Consider the following 22,681-nt stretch of genomic DNA (forward strand, 5'->3'; position numbering starts at 1 on the left):
CAGACACTGGGCTGGTCAAGGACAGACCTGAGGAAACTTGTCGAGTGGGGTTTCCCAAAGTGGAGGTTGGGACCGCAAGTGAGGTCGCAGAGCTGAAATCTTAGGGTCGCAGGGTCTAAGGCAGGAATGGTTGCCATTGAGCTGTGACCAAGTTGTGATGGCTCCCGCCTTGCCGCTCTCTAACAGGCCCCAGTTCTCCCAGCATTCCCCTGTTCTCGCTGAAGGCCCTGTAGCGTATGCCCATCTCGAGAGGTGCAGTCATAGTGGGAAAGGGTAAGGGAAGCACTGTCAGAGAGCACTATAAAACATACAAGTATATGCCCTTCAACAGGGTCAAAGCTGGAAGCTCTCTCTAAATGTATCATTTCCGTTGTTAACTAAATTCCTTTCTCTGTTCTGGATGGGTTTTTCCAACAATCAATTTACATTTATCATTAGATTCTTAATTCCAGATATTTATTGAATTCAAATTCCACTAATTGTCTTGACAGGATTTGAACCTGTGACCCCAAAACCTTACCTGGGTCTCTGGATTAATAGGGATAACGCCACAATGCCATCGTCTCTCATCTTGTTTGTGTGTGTAGGGGCCAGCACAATCAATGCTGTGTCCCACAGTCAAGTACATTGTGAGTTAGAATGAGGATTTCCACCCCACCCCCTTATCCAGGGGACCACGCCATGGTTTGCTCATTGGGTCCCCCATGTCCCACAGTTGGGTGAACACAGTACCAATGACAGTACAGTGAGGCCTTTAAAAGGGCATTAATTAATGAGAAATCCTATCAAAGGGTCAGGCAAAAGGCTAATGTATGTGTGAAGATGATTATAATTCTTCTGGACTGTGGCAGATTTAAGGTACTAATTTTAATTTCCAATACAATCTGCACAAATCCAAGCACTTAATTAGAGTGTTTAAAGTGCTCTACCTAAGCCTTTGATCCAGTGTATTTTATTATCTCACTGCAACAATTGTGTTACAGGACAATCTTTATTTTTCTCTGCTTTGTTGCTGCTAGTACCTTTGGGAATTAATTAAATGACACACTCACAATGTAGTCTGGCGATGAAATTTCTCTTGCACGAACTCCATTTAATGATGTTTCGAGCCGAATTTTGCTGAAATAATAGTCTGTTGTCTTGGCAACTTGAAGCGGGATAGGGGAGGCTGTATTAGCATTGTTCATGCTGTTTGTAATGAAGGTAAAACTAACTTGTGTATTTGATGCAGCCAGGGAATTAAATCAATTTCATAAATAGTGGATCAGGCCATCAGCTGTTTAAAGATGTGGGAGAGAAGTTTCAGATAAGTAGATTCAGTTGTTTGTGAAAATCAGGCTGTTTGGCTATGCCTCTAGAGGAGGTGAGACTTGAACCTGGGCCTCCATGCCTAGAGGCAGGAACACTCTTACTGTGCCACAGGAGTCCCAGATTTAGATTTGTGTTGAATGATCATATTAACTTTCAGCCACTTCTCTGCAAGCATCCTTTTTACTTATTTATTAAAGGTGAATTTAAAATTTCTCGTTGCATCAAATACTTCACTGCACTAATGTAAATGTTCAAGAGGAGTCGTCAACTGTCCCTCAATTTGAGGATGCTGTTTATTCAGAGTTGAGCTCCTGCCATGTCTTTGCAGGCGTTACTTCTGACCTGTATATCTTCAGGGACATAAGGGCAGGATATCCCAGGATTTAGTTGGATCTGGAGCGCAGAATTTGATTCGTTTTCAGTTCTTTTCTCCTGCTGCTCTGCCTCATAATTAAAATGCCGTGACTTAAATCCTAATGTAGCTGGCCGTACAAGTCATTGTTGTTTTGAACAATGAGCAGCAACCTGCTCTCAGTCATTAATGTCAATGCTGCTGTGCATTAAAGAAGGCTTCACTGTGTCTTTGAAGTGTTTTCTTTGTCCTTCCCCAGAACACAGGTCATTTGAGAGTTCAGAAAACATGACCTGACAGGGAGAGATGGTTTTTTTTGGCCATCGGGACACAGCATTCAGACTATCAAAGAGAATTTTGCACTTTGACCTGAATGTTCATGGAGCTAGCTTCAATAAATACATTAGCTTTGGTTGAACAGTCATCCCATTGAGTCTGGAGAATATGGTAGAGGCATTGCTTGTGGAATTTCTCAAGTGCTGTTCCGAATCACTAATATACAGTCCAGGTCTCATTGCAGTATAGTGTGGGATGCCTGCTCATCACAGTATGTCTTCTGTTGGCTTATGAAGGTCTTTTTTGGTCACACACTGCCTCCTGTGGTTATAGGAAGCTGAATTGATCCCATGTTGGATCTCCTTGTGACCTTTTAGAACATCAAAGCATAAGAACTAGGAATGAGAGCAGGCAACGCAACCTCCTGATGCTTTGCCTGTGATATTTCCTTGGTGGGGGGGGGGGGGGGGGGGGGCGGTCATCAGGGTTACAGTGGCTCAGTGGATAGCACTGTTGCCTCACAGTGTCAGGGACCCGGGTTCGATTCCACCCTTGGGTGACTGTCTGTGTGGAGTTGACATGTTTTCCCTGTGTCTACGTGGATTTCCTCGGTGCTCTGGTTTCCTCCCAGGGTCCAAAGATGTGCAGGTTAGGTGGATTGACTGTAGAAGATTGCCCCATAGTGTCCAGGGATGTGAAATGCAGGATTATGGTAGTAAGATTGGGGCTGTGGTGGATCTGGATAGGATGCACTTTGGCGGGTTGGTGTGGAATTGATGGGCTGAATGGCCAGATTTCACATTTGCTGTTTTAACCATACAGCAGCTGAAGTGATTAATTCAGAATCGATGAACTTTGGGCAGGAGCCTCTTCTTTATCTGTCAATTGGCAGGACACAGAACAGGGAAAAACCCTTCACTCCTGAAGTCAATTCCATCACTCAATGAGATCAAACCTGATCCATTTGGCCTCCTTTGTTCCCTATCCCTTCATACTGTCACCAAAGAAAAGTCTTAAGCCCTCAAAACTGAAGTCTTGGTGAAATTGTTATTGCTTTGGTAGCAGTATGTAAGGCACCACCACCAGCGAGTGACATTTTACACTGTCGTTTTATTTTGCTCATCTAGAATCCTGTCCCGTCATTTGCAGAGGGAGCCTGGATTGCTGTCTTTCAAAGAATGGTGCTGTCACGCACCAGAAAATGACTGAGCTCTCACCATGACAGCCAGCGGATAATTGAGTGATAATTAAGTTTCAGTTGATTGTTTTATTCCTGCAGTGGTCATCTCGAAGAACCTGTCCACGCCGTCGGAGGTGAATTCAGAGAAACAGATCATGCAGACCTCGGTGGAAAACATTTCGGAGCAACTCACCGTCCAGCGGGGCCGCAAGCCAGGCAGGAAGAGGAGCCGCGTGGGCCAGGCACCTTGTGTGCACAAACCAGAAATGCAGCACCCTGTCCCCTCGCTCACCAAGCCAGTGGAACCCTTAAAAATCCCAAAGAAGAGAGGCCCAAAGCCTGGGACCAAGGTAGCACCTCATCATCAGAGTGACAGCTGGCCTGCCACACCGCGCATCCATTCTGAATGTACCAAATATTTAATTTGAAAATAAAAAAAGAGTGGAAATCATCCACGGATACTGCCTGACCTGCTGTGATTTCCAGCATTTTTTGGTTTCACTAGATCCCAGCATCTGCAGTACATTGCTCCTAGGTAGTTAATTTGATAGTTTTTATTTTGGAACATGTACCTGTCCTGTCCCTTTGCCACTGCCTCTGGCTACTTCTAATGCTAAATCACTTCATGGAGTCAGTTGTGGCATTGATTACTCTTCAAGCTCATGTCTAACTTCACTGTGTTCCTTTGTCTCCTTTATTGATTCCTGGGATGAGGGTGTCACTGGCTAGGCAGCATTTATTGCCCATCCCTAATTGCTCAGTGGGCAATTGAAAGTTAACCACATTGCTGTGGGTCTGGAGTCATATGTAGGCCAGACCAGGTAAGGACAGCAGTTTTCTTTCCTCAAGGACATTAGTGAACCAGATGAGTTTTGCCTGACAGTTGGCAATGGATTTACAGTGGCCATGAAATTCTTAATTCAGATATTTATTGAATTCAACTTCCACTATCTGCTGTGGTGGGATTGAAACCCAGGTCCCCAGAATATTATCTGGATCTCTGGATTAACAGTCCAGCGATAATACCCCAAGGCCATCGACTCCCCTTGTCACCCAAGAATATCTGTTACAGTTACAAATTATAGGATCCATTATAGGGGCTGGTACCTGGGCAGATAGTTGCAGACTGTAAGTGTGGGAGAGAATCTTGATCCTAATCTTTAGTCGTTGAGATGAGTTCTGAATGCATCTTCTCATGTAGAATGACCAATATATTTAAATATATGTGCATTTTAAAATTGTGCAATTTCAGCACTTTTAATGGATTGCAAAAAAATTTATTAAACTATTTTGAGTTGTCTAGAATTTTCTTTTTGTCCTTGCAGTGAAGCAATTCTGATTAAGCCCCAAATGATTTGATCCCTAAATTGTTTTTCTGTTCTGTCAGCGGAAACCCCGTGCCCTACAGAATCCTGTGCCAACTTCCCCTACCTCGAGTACACCAGAACCAGACACAAGTACAGTTCCTCAAGATGCAGCCACTATCCCCAGTGCAGCCATTATGCAGTCTCCAACAGGTAAGCTGAAAGTGCCTTCAACATTAAGTCAAACTGATTCTGAATGCTGGCAGTACCCATTTGTTAAACTGAGTCTTCAAGATTACTAAAGTATTAATACCTACTGTTCCAATAGGAAGCTCAGAGGAACAGAGCAATCTTGGAATGCTTGTCCACAGATCCCTGAAGGTGACGGGACAGGTTTATAGGGCAGTTACAAAAATATACAAGACATTTGCCTTTATCAATGTGGTCTTGATTGTAAGGGTGGAGAGGTAAATACTCTCCATGGGTGGTGCATTACTATTTAAAAATAGAAAAAGGGATGGTTATGTTGGAGCTGTATAGAACTTTGGTTAGGCCACAGCTGTAGCACTGTGTACAATTCTAATCACCACTCAATAGGAAGGATTGAATGCATTGCAGAGGAGATTCACCAGGATGTTATATTTTAGCTTTGCACAGAGGTCGGACAAGTTCACAGAATCCCTACAGTGTGGAAGCAGGCCATTCAGCACATCAAGTCCACACTGGCCCTCTGAAGAGCTTTCACCCTGCCCCACCCATGGCTAATACATCTAACCTACACATGCCTGGACACTATTTCCACTGGCCAATCCACCCTAATCTGCACATCTTTGGACTGTGGGTGGGAACGCACGCAGACATGGGGAGAACATGCAAACTCCACACAGACAGTCACCCCAGGCTGGAATCGAACCTGGGTCCTTGGTACTGTGAGGTAGCAGTGCCAACCACTGAGCCACCATGCCACATGGGTTGATAGGGATGTATAAGATTATGAGGGACATATACAGTGTAGATAGAAAGCAGCTGTTCCCCTTAAATGGATGGAGCATAATTTTAAAGTCAAGCAGTTTAGAGGGGATTTTAGGAGAAGTTATTTCCCTCAGAGAGTGAGGGGGGGGTCTGGAATGCACTGCCCAGGAGGGGAATTGAGATGGGAAACCTCACGACCTTTAAACAGTACATGAATAAGCAAATGAAGGGTCATAGCATTCAAGGCTATGGGCCTAGTGCTGCAAAGTGGGATTAGTGTAGGAAGGTTGGTGCAAACTCACAAGGTTGAAGGTCTTGTGCCCTGTGACTCTCCGACTCTTAAGCAGAGCACTTTCAGGCCTGACAAACGTTTTGCATTATCACACTGAGCGGCCTAGTTCATAGAGGGGTTGGGGAGGGGGGTTGATGATGCACATTGGGAACAATCCCTTGTCTCTGATGATCCTGTCCTGCAGTGCTTACCTATTTTGTCCGAAATGTGTTGAGCTTTGTATAGTATTGGTTGCCTATGACTTCTGTGTGAAGATGTGGAATGTAATGATCTATTTTCTGTATGTTTTGTTCAGTCTGTGTTTACTTGAACAAAAATGGCAATGCAGGACCACACCTGGACAGAAAAAAGGTACAGCAACTTCCAGATCACTTTGGACCTGCTCGGGCTTCAGTCGTCCTGCAACAGGCTGTTCAAGCCTGCATCGATTGTGCATACAACCAGAAAATGGTGTTCTCCTTCCTGAAGCAAGGTCATGGTGGAGAGGTGATATCTGGTAAGTAAATCCCCGACGCAAAAGTGTGATGCCATTGAAAGCTCTGCTTCCAGCCATCGCTCTTTTGACTCTGTACGCAACTCAGTTCCCCTAAAATAGTCTGGAAGGAACAAGTGCTAAATTTGACTCCTTTCAGACATGGTGATAAATCCTCAGGACAGTTCTACACAACAGAGATTTGCATGGAATTGTCGTGAGGTCGTTTCCATTGGAAATGTCAGCATTGAGTTGCATGCCACCACATCAACAAGCAATCATTGAGAGCCCAGGGTTTGGAATTCTGACAGGTATTTAATTGCAGATTTTGCACTTTAGCGCAGAACTCAAAGAGTTCATATTTAAAACAAACAAGCTATAAGTAACATTGAATTCTTCACACATATGTTGAAAACCTGTAGTTATTCCTGTTTTTTTTAATTCACTCAAGGGATGGGCATCACTGGCTGGGCCACCATTTACTGCCCATCCCTAATTGCCCAGAGGGCAGGAAAGAGTCAACTGCATTGCTGTGGGTCTGGAGTCACATATAGGCCAGACCAGCTTAGGGTGGCAAATTCCCTTGCTAAAGGACATTAGCGAACCAGATTGTTTCTTCGACAATGGGTTTCATGGTGATCTTTAGACCCTTAATTCCAGCTTCCTTATTGAATTCAAACTCCACCATCTGCAACAGCAGGATTTGAGCATTAGCTGAGTTTTTAGATTAGTAGTCTAGTGATAATATCACTAGGCTGATAAACAGAATGTACCTCTTCCACAAGAACTAATAACCAATACGTTGTGATGTTCCTTAATTCAGTGAATTATTCTTAATTTCATCTCTTTCTCTTTTTTGTTTGCCTTGTTCTGTTTCCTTAGCCACATTTGACTGTGAACAGCACACGTTAAACCTGCCAGCTGTAAACAGTGTTGTCTACGCCCTGCGCTTTCTGGAGAAACTGTGTCACAGTCTGCGATGTGACAACCTCTTTGGGAATCAGCCTTTCAGTCAGATCAGTGCAGCTAATCACAGCACAACCGAGTATGGAAGTGACCGGTTCATGCCAGGTACAGCCTGCAAGAACGATCCCTTCAGGATTTTCCCAGCACGTTTTGATTAAGTTTCTCCCTGAAGGTATTTGTGCAAGTGCTGGAAATGTGACACATCTTTATTTTGTCCAAAAAAGCATTTTGCAAGATTCTATTTGATCAAAATTAAATATTAGAAGAGAAGTGAAGATAAGCGATCATCATTTCCAGCATATTAATTCAAAAATGCAGGGACCAAATCTGGTATCTCCTTGTTTCTATTACATAATTCCTTACTAAGCAACCACAGAGGAAATACTCCAGGTCTGGGATAGGATGCATGTGGCTCGGGAGAAGAGATGTGAATTTGTTCACTTGTTGACTTCCCTCCTGAGGAGGAGGCTTCTCATTGAGTGAGAGCTCATGGAAGAGAAGCCACAACGAAGCCAGCTCAAAAAAAAGCAAAACGCTGTGGATGCTGGAAATTTGAAGTCAATGCAGGAATTGCTAGAGAAACTCAGCAGGGCTGTCAGCATCTGTGGAGAGAATTAACACTTTTGAGTCCAACTCTTCAGAACTGAAGAGAGGTGGAAATGTGTTGGGTGCGCCGCGGGTCGGGAACCGTGGTGCAGTAGAACCCGTCCAGCAAGTGAAAAGGAAAGGTTCAGGGAACTGCACGGCACAATTTTAGTAAATAGCTGTTCATCTTTCACCAGGAAAGACCGAATCAGCAGGAGCAGCTGTTCAGGGCCCAGGCAGAGGGACAAAAAGATACACACAGGATTCCCCACCATTCAGCGCACCTCTATCACCCAAACTACCAAAAACCGATCGGCATCCTTCAGAAGGTAAGTTCTTGACTGGGTCTACTGTGCGTCTCATTGTTCTTCTTTAGAAATTTGTTTTGTCTCACCTTAGTAATACTGTGTGTGTTTTCATGAAGCTAACTTTTCATGCCAAATGCAATTTTCCAGCTGAAACGTTTGTACTGGAAGATGTGCACCCAGGTCCCCTGGAACACCGGCTAGATCCCATGGATTCTGCCCTTAATTCTGTAAATTCGTCCAGCCTTCCTTGTCGGAATTCCAGGGATTTCCGAGCCTTTCGATCTCTGCATCACTCAATGAGCCTAACGCAAAGCAGTGCAGGAACCTTGCGACAGCTTAGTTCTGGAGGTAAGATGTTCTGTCCAGTTCCCCATGGCTCATTTCTCTGCTTGCTTTCAACATTTAACCTTTGGGAGGCTGGTTCATCTGCTTCCCACAATCTGTGTGTATTTCATCTAATCATTAGCAAAGCTGCACGCTCGGATTAGAGTTAAATTGAGTTTTAGTGAATAGGTTTATCAGGAAACCATTCTCATCAAGCTATCATACCTCATAGACTCCCTACAGTGTGGAAGTAGGGCATTTGGCCCATCAAGTCCATACCGATGTTCTGAAGAGCTTCCCACCCCATCCTATCCCTGTAACCCTGCATTTCCCACGGCTAATCCACCTAACGCACACATCCTTGGACTGTGGGAGGAAACCCAGACAGACACAGGGAGAATGTGCAAACTCCACGCAGACAGTTGCCTGAGGGTGGAATTGAAACCAGGTCCCTGGCACTGTGAGGCAGCAGTGCTGACCACTGAACCACTGTGACGTCCCTATTTCTTATTAAAAGTTGTGTTCTGGTAAAGGCTCATGCAGACAATTTAAACAATAATTATTTCATAAGGATAAATACCTGTGCCTTTCATTACTCTTAAGTTTAGATTGTGGCAGTGCACTACAGGTTGGTCAAACCCATTCCACATTTGGGAAACTTGCCATCATCCGAAATCTCTACTGTCTGTCGACCCTGACTCATAGCAAATCCCATTCAGTCCCCATCCCTGTCCTTACTAGTTCCCCATTAGGCAAACTGTGATTACAAAATTTTCCCCCTTGTTTACAAATTCCTCTATATCCTCTTCCCTCCCAATCTCTGTTCTCTAATAGCCTTACAACCATCAGGGATATCTGAACTCTTCCTTGGCAACATAAACTGGTTACAGGACATAGAAACATAGAAAATAGGAACAGGAGTAGGCCATTCAGCCCTTCATGGGCTCGGCCATTCAACATGATCATGGCTGATCACCCTACTCAGTACCCTGTTCCCGCTTTCTCCCCATCTCCTTTGATCCCTAAGAACTATATCAAACCACTTTAAAATGCTCATTGTTTTGGTCTCAGCCCTTTTCAGTGGTGGATTCTAGAGGCTAACCACTCTCTGGATGAGGAAATATCTCCTCATCTCAGTCCTTATGGCCAATCCCATATCCTTAGACTCTGACCCTTGGTTCTGTACTCCCCAGTCATTGGGAACATCCTTCCTGTGTTTGCCCTGTCTAGTTCTGTTAGAATTTTGTAGGTTTCTATGATATATCTGCTTGTTTTTCCAAAATCCAGTGAATATAGTCCTAACCGATCCATCAGTCCTGCTGAGCTAGGAATTAGTCTGATGAGACAGACGGAGGCCATTTGACAGCTTTCCACTGCCTACACAAGGGCATGTAGTGATGGGCAAGGAATGCTGGGCTGACCAGTGGATCTTATACCCTGTGAATGGATTAAAGTGGAAATAATTGTCAGTTCACTGTGAGATCGTTTCAATCAGGCCCCTTCGTTGCATTCTCCTAGTGTGGCTTTACAATTGTGTTCACTTAAGATAATTATCCTACTCCCTCTTAGAAGCCATGATTCAATCTGCCCCCACCATAGTCTTAGGCTAGATTCAGATCACTCACTGTACAAAAATGGCTTTTCCTAATGAAACCTATTGTTTTTCTGCTGTGAGTTGGTGTCCTCTGATTCTCCACATTTCTACCAACAGTTGCTCCATACATAGCTGTCCAGATCCCTCCTAATACCTCTATCAAATCTCCGATCTACCCTCTCTAAGGAGATCAACCCCAGCTTTCTAATCAATCAATGCCATCAGCTTTGGAGTCATTCTCATGAAGCTTTCTTGAACCCTCTCTAATGCCATCACATTCATCCTGAAGTGTGGCCTGGACACAGAACTCCAGCTGTGGCTGAGTCAGTGCTTATGAAGGTTCACCATTGCTTCCTTGTTTATGTAGTCAATGACCCTGATTTTTATTCCTGGACAGTCAGGAACGTTCCCAATTCTACAAACGCGACCTGTGGAAACAGTCCAGGCATTCCATTTTTCCACCTGGCTGTTGGAGGCTGGATTGGAAGTTGGGTTGGGTTCCCCAGGCAGGAAGAGCTGAAGAGGCAGATTGATCAGAAAGAGTAACAGAAATTGCTGGAGAAACACGCCATGTCTAGCAGCATCTGGAGAGAGAAAGTAGAGATAAAGTTTCGAGTCCAATGGACTCTCCGTTGATCAGAAAACCTGCCTTTGGTCTCCAGCACTGTGTCTATACATTCATATAAAATGGATGTAGGTTTGCTCACTGAACTGGAAGGTTTGTCTTCAGACATTTCATCACCATACCAGGTAACATCTTCAGTGAGCCTTTGAATGAAAGCATGGTCCACTTTCTATTTGTGTTTAGGTGTCCTTGGGTTGGTGATGTTATTTCCTGTGGTGACATCATTTCCTGTTATTTTGCCCAGGGGTGGTAAATGGGATCCAAGTCAATGTATTTGTTGATAGAGTTCCGGCTGGAAAGCCATTCTTCTAGGAATTCTCTTGCGTGCCTCTGTTTAGCTTGTCCTAGGTGGCTTGTCCTAGGATGGATGGGTTGTCCCAGTCAAAATAGTGTCCTTCCTCATCCATATGTAAGGATGCTAGTGAGAGTGGGTTATGTCTCTTTGTGGCTAGTTGATGTTCATGTATCCTGCTGACTAGTTTTCTGTCTGTTTGTCCAATGTAGTGTGTGTTTCAGTTCTTGCAAGGTATTTTGTAAATGATATTAGTTTTATCTGTTGTCTGTAAGATGGTCTTTCATTAGCTGCTGTTTTAGTTTGTTGGTGGGCTTGTGGACTACACAACAAACCCCAACAAGCAGACAAAATACATCCAGAAACCCTAGCCACTCTCCCCTCTATCAAAGACATCTCGGAAATGACTGCCAGACTGCTCAGACCTCTTGGCATCATGGTAGCCCACAAACAGACAGAAAACTAGCCACCAGGATACATGGACATCAACTAGCCACAAAAAGGCATGACCCATTCTCACTAGTATCCTTACATATAAATGAGGAAGGACACCACTTCGACTGGGACAACACATCCATCCTAGGACAAGCCAAACAGCGAGACACATGAGAATTCCTAGAAGCATGGCATAACAACCGGAACTCTATCAACAAACACATTGACTTGGATCCCATTTACCACCGCCTGCGAAAAAGAACAGGAAATTACATCATCGCGTGAAATGATGTCACCACAGGAAATGACATCACCAACCCTCGGAACCCCAAACACAAATAGAAAGTGGGCCAGGCCACCAATGCTTCATCCAGAGGCTGGCTGATGGTACCTAGTGTGGTGACGAAATGTTTGAAAACGAACCTTCCAGCTCGGCGAGCAAACCTAAATCCAGAACCTCAACCTGAGCTACAAACCTTCTGAAAACTCACTAAAATAATAAAACGTAGACAATTCCTCCAGTTCTTACTCCTTATGCCTCCCTATTCCCCTCTATCAATGCCCTAATACACCCTGTGCCAACTTAATATCAACATCCGTCCACCACCCTTTCCCTCTTTGCTCTCCATGTCAACTCTCCTGCTTTTCCAAAAGGACTCACGCATGAGGAAAAATAAAATTCTGTTACTTCAAGTTCTATAATACAGGTGACTGAACTTAATCAAGAAAAGCATTCTCATTTAAAAAGAATACATGCTGACCAATCTTGATAAATTTGACAAGTCTCTGACAGATGTGACATTTCTTGCAACCTTATTTAACAGTTCCAACTGCTTATGCACCTTTTATACACAATCTTCTCTGCAGCTAAACATCCTAAATGATACCTAGCTCTGACTCCAAAGGTATCCTCAGACCAAGTCTGCAGGAATACATTGTCTCTGTTCAGGGCTACATGAATAGGTGGGAAGATGCGCATCTACAAGTTCCCCTCCAAGTCACTCTCAATAAATGCAGGTCCAGTCAGCGAAGTCCACAGCCCATGATGAAATTTTAAAAAAGCAGTGGATTCTCTGAATGTGCTCCAGGAGGTGCTTTGTTATTGTATTCACCTACTCAAAGGGTTAATCTCAACCTAGTCACAGTAGAAGTGAAGTTGAATTGCAACAGTTTTCATTCTATGTAGCACTGGGACTCTTCATTGAAAATGTGTCGTTTTCTGCAGAACGGCTTTGAGGAGAGGGTGAGGAATCCCATATTCTAATCACTTGTCATTTTGTGACCGTTTCCTAGGTTCTGACAGGTTTATGGGAGCAAGGGATCCGCCTCGTTTGATCAGCAGAGATCCAACCAGCTGGACTGTAGAGGACGTGATGCAGTTTGTTCGTGATGCAGACCCACAGTCTCTGGGCCCTCACGCAGACCTATTTCGAAAGCACGTATGTATACAGCACTGGATTGGCACTTGGCCCTGCACTTAAACAGTTGCATGGTTCAGGAAATTGGCCATCTCTGGTCTGTAAGCTTTCAACTGAAGCCAAATCATGCTTGAACAAACACCAACATTGCAATAATAAAGCAAGTCAATTTTCAGAAGTGTCTTTGTTATTGCAGTGACCCATAAGTATCAAAATAACATTTTTAATTAAAAAGTTCTTTTAAGTTATGTTTCCATTCTCCCTAGTCCTTTCATCCGTCCTCCCATTCTGATATTTTGATGTACATTTTAATTTATACATTTTCCTCCCTACCTAATTTATGGTTCTCTTTTATTAAAAAGTACGAAATCCTATTAAAGATTTTTGTCCAACCTTTCTGCTTCTCCCTGGTTTCCATGTTTAGACAGAGAAATGATTTATTGCAAAGAGCTTTGTTGTAGCAGTACAATATCAGTGCGTCGTCAGATCAGTGAAGCGTGGTGTGTATCTGTGTCAAGTTACACTTTTTTTGAAGCCAGTTGATGAAAGAATCTTGATCCCAATCAGACAAATGTCTGCATGCTGCAATAAATTCAAAATCCAAAGATTTAGTATTGCCTGGAGAACATTAAAGGTGAATTTTTCATGGGAATTGTAGCTAAAGGCACTTATTTTTGAAAAAGATTACTTCAATCGTTTTTTGTCATAGAACCTCTACAGTGCAGAAGGAGGTCATTCAGCCCATTGAATCCACACCGAAACTACGAAGAGCATCCCACACAACCCCAACCTTATTCCCCCAACCCCACATTTCCCATGGCTAACCCACCTAAGCCTGCACATCCCTGGACACTATAGGGCAACCTAGCATGGCCAATCCTCCTAACCTGCACATCCTTGGACAGTGAGAGGAGACAGGAGCACCCAGAAAAAGCCCATGCAGATACGGGGAGAACGTGCAAACTTCACAGACAGTCACCCAAGGCCAGAATCGAACTCTGTCCTCGTGCTGTGCGGCAGCAGTGCTAACCACTGAGCCACTCTGCTACCCAAAGGGACCCAAGCCAGGTCCAGCCAATGAAGTCCAGATCCCATGAAGGAATTAGAAAAAACACTGGATTTTCTGGGTGTGTTGCAGGAAATGGGACCCAAGTGTGCTTAATTCTCCTGGAAACTTTGTTTGTGTTCAGCCTGCTTTTCAGAATTACATGGCATTCCTCATCCATGGTCGTTAAGTAATAAAATAGTTTGAAATTATGAAGTCTGGAATATCCTAGACTGTACCACATGAACCTTGCCATGCAGTATATGTGATAAGCTCCTTTAAATAAGAACATAAGAACTAAGAGCAGGCTATTGAGACCCTCAAGCCTGCTCCACTTAAAGCAATTGTGGCTGATCTTCTCGTTTCAGCCTCAGCTCCACCTTTCTGCCTGCTACCGTAACCCTTCAACCCATTACTAATTACAGTGACTATTCTGCCCATCTCTTCCTTAAACATACACAATGTTGTGGTGTCACTATACTCTGGTGTAGTGAACTCCACAGATTCGTGATTCCTTGGAATAATTGCTGTGAGGAGGAATGTTGTGATGTTGTTGCTCATGGTCATCCTGTTTCAAAGAGTCTACCAAGAATCATTAAGGTCTACAGCTCAGAAAAAGGCCCTTGGGCCATCAAGTCTGTTGCCATCTAACTATTCGAATCACATTTTCCAGCACTTGGCACATACCCTTGTGCACTTGTGATGCCAAAGCATACATTGAAATACTTCTTCAATGTTTTGAGGGTATTTACCTGTCCCATCCTTACAGGCAGTGAGTTCCACATTCTGACCAACATCTAGGTGAAGATGTTTTTCCTCATCCCCCGAAAAAACTGCACAGAGGCTGGTATCCTACCAAGTCACCCTTTATTTACATGTGCACAGTACATGGGCTCTGACCAGCCAGCTCATTGCCAGTCCCTAGAATGAGAAGACCCCCTGAGACTCCTGTTTATATCTGTCAGCCAGGGCTCCCTGATTGACCCAGGTTAACAGGCCCAATCAGGGAACTCACAGTCAACGAGATCCACCTGGACAAGCTCATTCCAATCAGGACATCCTCTGTATCCTCTGCCCTTTTCCTTAAAAGCATGCCCACCCCCACAATCAACGATCTTTCCATGAAGGGGAAAAGTTTCTCCCTGTCTACCCTATCTATACCCCTCATAATTTTATACTTCCACTGTAACTACTAAAGGCTCAGTGAGAGTGTGGAATATTTCATCATCTTTGGGTTCAGAACATTTATGACACTTGAGAGTCAAATCTTCATGTAAAAGTTTGTACATGAGGAGTACCTAGTTTTATAACAGCCTTCAGCTTAATCCCATATGCTGCCCTTGATTGCTAAATGTTGCCTTGTATGGACCCCATAAGCACTGCACACGGTTTCATTATCTTGTGCCTATTTCACTGGTTATGTAGCTGCCTCGGATTTATGAAAATCTGGCAAATAGGCTGATTTAAGGGATTATTTCTAATACCATTAGACTCTACAGATGTAGTGGTTCTATTATTGAACTAAAGGCCCAGAGACCTGGAGCATTAATCATAGGAGCATAAAAGTTAGGAGCAGGAGTACTTTATACATCAAGCCTTCTGTACCACTTAATACAATCATGGCCATTCTGATCAATCTCCATTCCTGCTTCCCTCCAATAAACTTTCATTTCCTTGGCTTATCAAGAATCCATTTAACTCCGCCTTCAAAGTAATCAAAACTCTGCTTCCATTTCCTTTTGAAGAATCAAATAGTATTGACAATGAAATAAATCCCTCCCAAGACACTTTGAAAATTTGAATTTGGTTTTAAAAGCCTTTAAATGGAAAGCTGATGGCATTTTTACAAAAAAAAAGACATAGCGATTAAGAGGCTGTCAGACTGTTGTAGAAACATAAAGAGTAAATATGTCACTGCTGCATGTTGGAGCCCCTTTGAGAACCCAATCCTACACCAAAGTGACTAATGCTTCACTTCTATTCGAAGTGCCAAGGAAGGTTTTGGTGGTTCTGTTTGCCTGGAGCACTGATTTAATGGAACTCCATTGGAACCCAATGTTTCAAAGTGTTCCAAAGCTCCCAGTACAAAACATCAGTTTCCCATATTATTCCAACAGACTTTGGAAAGATTAGTGCATTTACAGTTTAGAAAATGATGCTCATTTGTTCAAGGTCTTTACTTTGTGTTGTCACTGGGAGAGTGACACTCATCAGTATTGTCAAAATCGCTAAAACTAAATCTAAGGTTTGGTTATTGTGTATGTTTTGAAGACAACTATTGCAGGATAAAATGAGTTGATTTCTTGCTCACTTGGATAAATTGTGCCTCTGAATTGTACTTTACGTTGCAGGAAATTGATGGAAAGGCATTGCTTTTGTTACGGAGTGATATGGTGATGAAATATATGGGACTGAAGCTGGGGCCAGCCTTGAAGATTTGCTACCACATTGACAGACTGAAACAGGGCAAGTTCTGATTTTGAACTCATCGTATCGGAACGGTACTTGGAAACTACCAATCTCCAGAAGGAGCCACTCCCCGCCCCCTACTGAAAGGAGCACATTAATGGGGATTTACTCACTTCTGGCTCAGCATTCAAATGCTCTGTGTCTTTCAGCAAAACAGTGATACCAGCGGAACAGGATTTTTCAGTGCTTGATGACAGGAAAAGCTTTGGACTTACAGATTTTCTACGTAAAGGCTGCAGCCTACAATGAAATGTAGCCACTCTGAATTTTCAGTATTGGATAGGGGAGGTCTCTATCCAGCTGACGTGAAACATTTTAGGAAAATGCTCTCGATATTGCTGTTGTGTAGCAGTTGTATTTCATTTTACAAGATTCTTTCAGTTATGCATTACTTATTCCTCCTTACAGTGTGACCGGCTGTATGTTGTACAAGCATTTCACTGTGATTGGCATCTGCTAGTGACCAAGAATCACTTTATGCTATTTGGTCACGTCTCTCATGCATTTTAAGTGCTGGAAGGAGTTAGTGAGACTCAAAAGCAGTGATGAAGCGATGCCTTTTATTTTTCTTCAGTTTGCTCCAAACAGAGAAGAAAATTTTAAAAGTAAGTTAAAGGAATTTTTTATATTCTATAAATCAAGCTTCTAAACTAAGACTCTGAGGAGAAAAATAGAGAAGGTGTTGTTATTCCTTTAATGACAAAAAGAGTCAGTATTCTTTTTGTAGCAAGAATCTAATTTCTGTACTGCAACACTATGTACAGTCCCTTTTTCTTTTGCTAATACACGCTGTATTTTATTGTTTCTTCATTTTTGTGACCAACTCTGAAGTTTTGTACAAAATATTATTTAGCAGAATTGAACATGTGGCATTTGTGGTTTCTACATTTTTGCATATTGCAAATGTCCAATTAATACTGCAAACTAAGTCGATCCAAGGAAATCCATAATTTAAATGGCCTCTTTTTTTGAAAGGAAAATGTATGCTTTGCCAATACTTCATGGTCATCCACTCCCCTCCCACCCCCCCCAAAACCCTTCTGAAGACAGTTGCTAGGATACAGTTTCAATGGGTGCTGGTCACTCTCTGCCAGTTGTGAAGTTGACAGGTGGTTAAACTTTTGGAGAAGTTACATTGAAGCCCAACCCTGCCTTTGCCCACATGCCCTCTCCAGGAGGAGATGCCAGTTAATAATTGAGAATTGGAATTCTGACTTCTCTTCAACCTCCAAGCCCAAAGCACCGAAAGCTCATTGTAAAATAGAGATGACCATCTAAGCTGAGATTGGTTTATCTTGTGCAGACTGGATTATTGGGCAAAACAGGCTTTACTGTTGATTTAATTATGTGACTGTTCCGATATTGTGCAGTTTGTACCCCAGAGGGAAAGATCAGCAATGCTTGGAAATGATCATATTGTTTGGACTGAAATAAAAGGAAAACGCTGTCAATGCTGGAAATCTGAAATAAAATCAGAAATTGCTGGAGAAACTCAGCTGGTCTGGCAACATATGTGGAGAGAAAGCAGAGTTAATGTTTCGAGTTCAAGTTTTGAATTCAAAATTGCAGAAGAGCCTAAAGACTCAGATGGTATTTGAAATGTTGGTTCTACTTCTCGCTGTACAGATGCTGCCAGACCTGCTGAGTTTCTCTGCTATTTTCTGCTTTTATTAATAATCATACTAGTTCCTCCATTTTAAGTCATACAAGATGAGTTGGACCAGTATATCTCATTTACCAATTTTATAGGTTTTTCTTTCTGGGACAGGAACAGGCCATTCAGCTGACCTGGTCAGTGTCTAACAGTTCACACAAGTCTCCACCCATCTGCCTCATTGTAACTCATCAGTCTATCCTCCGTTGCTTTCTCCCTCATGTGTTTATCCAGCTTCCCCCTAAACACATCTATGCTATTTGCCTCAATTTCTCCATGGCCTAGATTTAATGCTCCCTTCTAGCTGTTGGGTTTGAAGGCAGAGTAGGGACGTAGGGGCAAGTTAAGAGGTTACAGGCACTGGATACTGCAAAGGCTATGGGCTCTGACAACATTCTGGCAATGGTATTGAAGACTTGTGCTTCAAAATTTGTTGCACCTTCACCCAACTGTTCCTGCACAGCTACACCATCTACTGACAATGTGGAAAATTTCCCAGGGGTATTTAGTAAAAGCAGGACAAATTCAACCTGGCCAATTACCATCAATCTTCCTTTGATCATTAATAAAGTGATGTCATCAATAGTGCTATCAAGCAGCACTTACTTACCTGCTGACCAATGCCAGGGTCACTCAGCTCCTGACCTCATTATAGCCTTTGTTCAAACTAGAACAAAAGAGCTGAATACCAGAGGGGAGGTGAGATAACAGCACTGACATCAAGGCCACAGTTGATTAGATTAGATTCCCTATAGTGTGGAAACCGGCCCTTCGGCCCAACCAGTCCACACTGACCCTCCGAACGGTAACCCACCCAGACCCCAGGAGCCCTAGAAAAACTGAAATCACTGGATATCAAGGAGCAAACTCTCCGCAAGCTGGAGTCATGCCTGACACATAGCTTCCTATTGTTTGTGGTTGTTGGAGGTCAGTCATCTCAGCTTCAGGACAACTCTGCAGGATTCCTCAAGGTAGTGTCCTCAGCCCAACAATCTTCAGCTGCTTTATCAATGACCCTCCGTCCATCATAATGTCAGAACTTGAGATGTTTGCTGATGATTGCGCTATGTTCAGCACCATTAGTGATTCCTAACAATATCCAGGCTTGGGCTGATAAGTGGCAAGTTACATCTACGTCGCATGCATGCCAAATGATTGAGAAGAGAGAATCTAACCATCATTATTTGACATTCAATGGTGAATGTCAGTGAATCCTAACAATATCAAGATTTTGGAGGTGACCATTGGCCAGAAACTGCACTAGACTAGCCATATAAATACAGTGGCTTCAAGGGCAGGTCAGAGGCCGGGAAATCTGCAGCAAGTACCTCACCTCCTAACTCCCCAAGAGCACTCTACTACGTATAAGGCAGGAGTGTAATTGAATACTTCCCATTTGCCTGGTTAAAAGCAGTTCCTCTCAAACACTCAAGAAGTTTGACACCATCCAGGACAAAGCAGCCCCTTTGATTGGCACCATATCCAAAAACATCCACTCCATCCACCACTGACGCTTACAACAATTAGTGTATGCCATCTACAAGATGGACTGCAGAAATTCATCAAGGCCTCTGACACAGTGTTTTCCAAACCCATGATCACTTCCATCTAGAAGGACCAGGGCAGCAGATATATGGGAACACCAGCCCCTGCAAGTTCCCCTCCAAGATACTCACCATCCTGACTTGGAAATATACGTCGCTCCTTCACTGTCACTGGGTCAATACTCTGGCTTTTTACCACACACATGCAGTGGTTCAAGGAGGTAGCTCACCACCATCTTCTGAAGAGCAACTAGGAATAGGCAATAAATGCTGGCCCAGACAGTGACACCCAACATCCCATGGATGAACTATAAAAATAAAAACTATTTTATCCCTAGTGGGGGATGAGGCATGTCACCCACCCATAGGGCAATTAAAGTCCTTATGTGGTCAGCCAAAACCCACTTATGGGGCCCATCCTGTCACTAACCAATAGTGAAAGAGGCTTCTGCCAAGCAGTCCTGCACTATTGACTGGGAATAACTGACCACAGTTCTTTAAGGACGGGAAGATTCTGAAAGTTCTGGCATTCTGCTTGGCCGTGCAGTTTGCCAAACACTGTCTGGCAGACTGGGTCTTCTCCTTAAAATGCCCTCAAACTCCACCCCTTTGGAGGATCTTCCCTACTCAGGAGGCCCTGGCTAGTTTCCTCTTCATCACAACCTCTACCCACAATGATTTCTCCAATATCGGCCCCACCATTCTCACTTTCCCACCTCTCGTGGAGGTCAATCAACTGGACCCCCAACAAGACCCCTCTATTGGAGGCAGGTCCTCCTGTGGCTGACATCACCTTTCACCTTAAGGAACAGCTAACCGGCCACTTCCTTCCTCAAGACCAACCCTTAGGAAAGTCTTGAGTGGAGCGGGGTAGGTCGTGGGATCCTGTTGAATCCACTTCCTTTTGGCTACATGTCCCAGCGATTAATTCTCAGAGGAGAACAAAGAGCTTGTTTTTAAATCATCAATTTAATAACCTGAACACCATTCAGAATGGGAAACGGTTGTTTATGTTCTAGTTTGTTGTTTAAATGTGTTCATCGAGAAATAGAACAAGGGCTCATGATGTGTTAAGCAGGTTGAGCTGCTGAACTGTTTAGCTGCTATCCCAGCCACCCCTACAAAACGAAGTCTCTCTAGAAACATCCACTCCCTCCACCACCAACTCTCAGTAGCAGTAGTATACATCATCTACAAGATGGAGAGAGCTGCAGTTAACAAAATAAGTTATCTTGCAGCAGTAAGTCAAAAGCTTGGAATAATATATTAAATTCTGATCAATGAATAGCCACCATCTTTGAGTAAATTGAAGAAAAAAAATAATTTATACTGTATGTGATCTTCAATACGGTTTTTGCCTCCAATCACTCACCATGTATAAAACATGAGTTTGGCTGTTTACAAGATTATCCATGGTTAGCTTATCCATCTTCTTTGTCCCTCCTCCCTCATTTTATTCCTGTCTTGCAAAGTAACCCATCAAAGAACTGAAACTAATTAAATTTGGTGTTTTATTTTACCAGAGACAGTTCAGAGTCGGAATTCTCTCTGGAAGAGATTATGAATCTGATAGCTAGATTGTCTGGTGGAGCCAGTATTGGGGAAAAATAGTTCAGGAAGCCTTGCATGGTGAATAAACTCCATACACAGTATCAGTGGGCTAACTGGTCAATTTCTTGTCCTATTTTTAAGGCCATTTATTGTAGAAATTATTCCTATTCAGGCTGTACCCAGTGGAAAGTGTTAATACAGATGATTCTATTCATTGACTAATTACAATACAAGTAGTTGGCGAACTTCACACTTTAGACAGAACCTTGATTCTCTCCGTCCCTGTGGTGTACATGTGGGTGAATTTCCCAGTGAGCTGTTAACACCTCGAAAACCTACAACATTCTTTTCATGACTCCCAGTCAATGCCAATTGAGAACAAATGTCACCTCAGGAAAGAGTTAGCTCAAGAATGTCCAGATAATGCATCATATGTGACCAAAAATATTGTCATAGCAATGAGATGACCTTCTTTTAAAATTCATTCATGGGATGTGGGTATCACTGGCTGGGCGACTAGAAGAAGGAAAAGTCCCTAAAACAATCCTCCTTAAATTTGGACTTAAATGCATAACATAATGAAAGTATTAACACCAGTGTTAAATTCTTTTTTTAAAACTGAATGACAAAATGTTTTGGTTTTAGCACACTAGTATACACCTGGGGGTAAAGTTAATCTCAATGATTATCCCAAGTTTGTGGATACGTTCATAGCGCCTGACTCACTATTGCAGGTTTGATTTGTACCAAAGTGTGTTTCTTTTTGTTACAATGTGATACAGAACAACCAGGAGGATGGAAAAGATGTTTTGCCTTGATTGCCAATCAGAGAGATTTCTTTCTGACTAATTCTGACCTGTAATAGCCAACAAAAAGCTGTTAAAAGACTGAATCTTATTGCTGCTGCGGTTTTGTGATAGTGTCATTGTCTACCATATGTGATAAACTGCTCAGAAAGCCTCTCGGCGTTAATTATTCATGAAGATCAGTCTAGGCAATGAGACCTATTCCTGGATACTTTTAAAACCAGATGCCTGGGATAAAACAATAAGCTATTGACTACATACAACTGAGGTTCATTAAGGACAGGATGATTGTGAATCTTCTTGTTTGTACAGTTTGCCAAACATTGTCTGTGGTAGTACACTAACCCAGGAGCGAAGTATCACATTCTCTCAGTCTTGCAGCAGCCCCCCTCCCCCCCGTCCCCCCCAGTATGTAGCACTCCAATCAGGCATGGCTACCAATGTGATGCACTTGATTTAACAAAGATGTCAGTTGTACATTGATTATCAGTACATGACTTTGGTCATTAAATAAACCAATAATTTATTGTAAAACCTGCAGTTGACATTCGTCCATATTCTCATTTGCTCCAGACGCGGTATATGATTTCTGGGTGATTATTGATTCTTGCAGGTAAGCATATTTCCTCAATGATCAACTGTGTGTAGCAAAGGCTAGTGAGCAGGACGATGATCACAAGTCAGTCAGTTACTGTCTTTGCCTAATGTACTTTCCTACATGGAATGCTAGATATTAGGCACTGTGTCCCTCAAAAGGTTACTTCTGACTCACCTCAGTTTCACAGACCATGGCAAATGGTTTGATGCCAATACCTCCACTGTGGTCATCAACCATCTCTGTACAAACCAAGATCTGAATCTGCCATTTCCCTGCCTTTATGACACGATCCATCATTGCACTCGGAC

The 22,681-nt window shown here is 43.0% G+C and overlaps 1 protein-coding gene across 10 annotated transcripts in view; it reads left to right on the forward strand.

The window, feature by feature from the left end:
- The window catches only part of scmh1 (Scm polycomb group protein homolog 1), a 198,471-nt gene extending 176,162 nt beyond the window's left edge, over positions 1-22,309 (forward strand). For 9 of the 10 annotated variants that reach the window (XM_072547970.1, XM_072547978.1, XM_072547974.1 and 6 more), the window contains 8 exons: positions 3,219-3,469; positions 4,507-4,636; positions 5,983-6,183; positions 7,042-7,230; positions 7,908-8,039; positions 8,166-8,366; positions 12,582-12,727; positions 16,103-22,309. In XM_072547970.1, the coding sequence (XP_072404071.1) occupies positions 3,219-3,469; positions 4,507-4,636; positions 5,983-6,183; positions 7,042-7,230; positions 7,908-8,039; positions 8,166-8,366; positions 12,582-12,727; positions 16,103-16,228 (1,376 nt within the window). In that variant the 3' untranslated portion in view covers positions 16,229-22,309. The remainder of the gene's footprint in view (positions 1-3,218; positions 3,470-4,506; positions 4,637-5,982; positions 6,184-7,041; positions 7,231-7,907; positions 8,040-8,165; positions 8,367-12,581; positions 12,728-16,102) is intronic. The other variant, XM_072547977.1, reaches the window with a different exon arrangement.
- Positions 22,310-22,681: the final 372 nt, after the last annotated feature.

Source organism: Chiloscyllium punctatum, chromosome 27 (assembly GCF_047496795.1).
Source record: "Chiloscyllium punctatum isolate Juve2018m chromosome 27, sChiPun1.3, whole genome shotgun sequence".
NCBI classification, from domain to species: domain Eukaryota; kingdom Metazoa; phylum Chordata; class Chondrichthyes; order Orectolobiformes; family Hemiscylliidae; genus Chiloscyllium; species Chiloscyllium punctatum.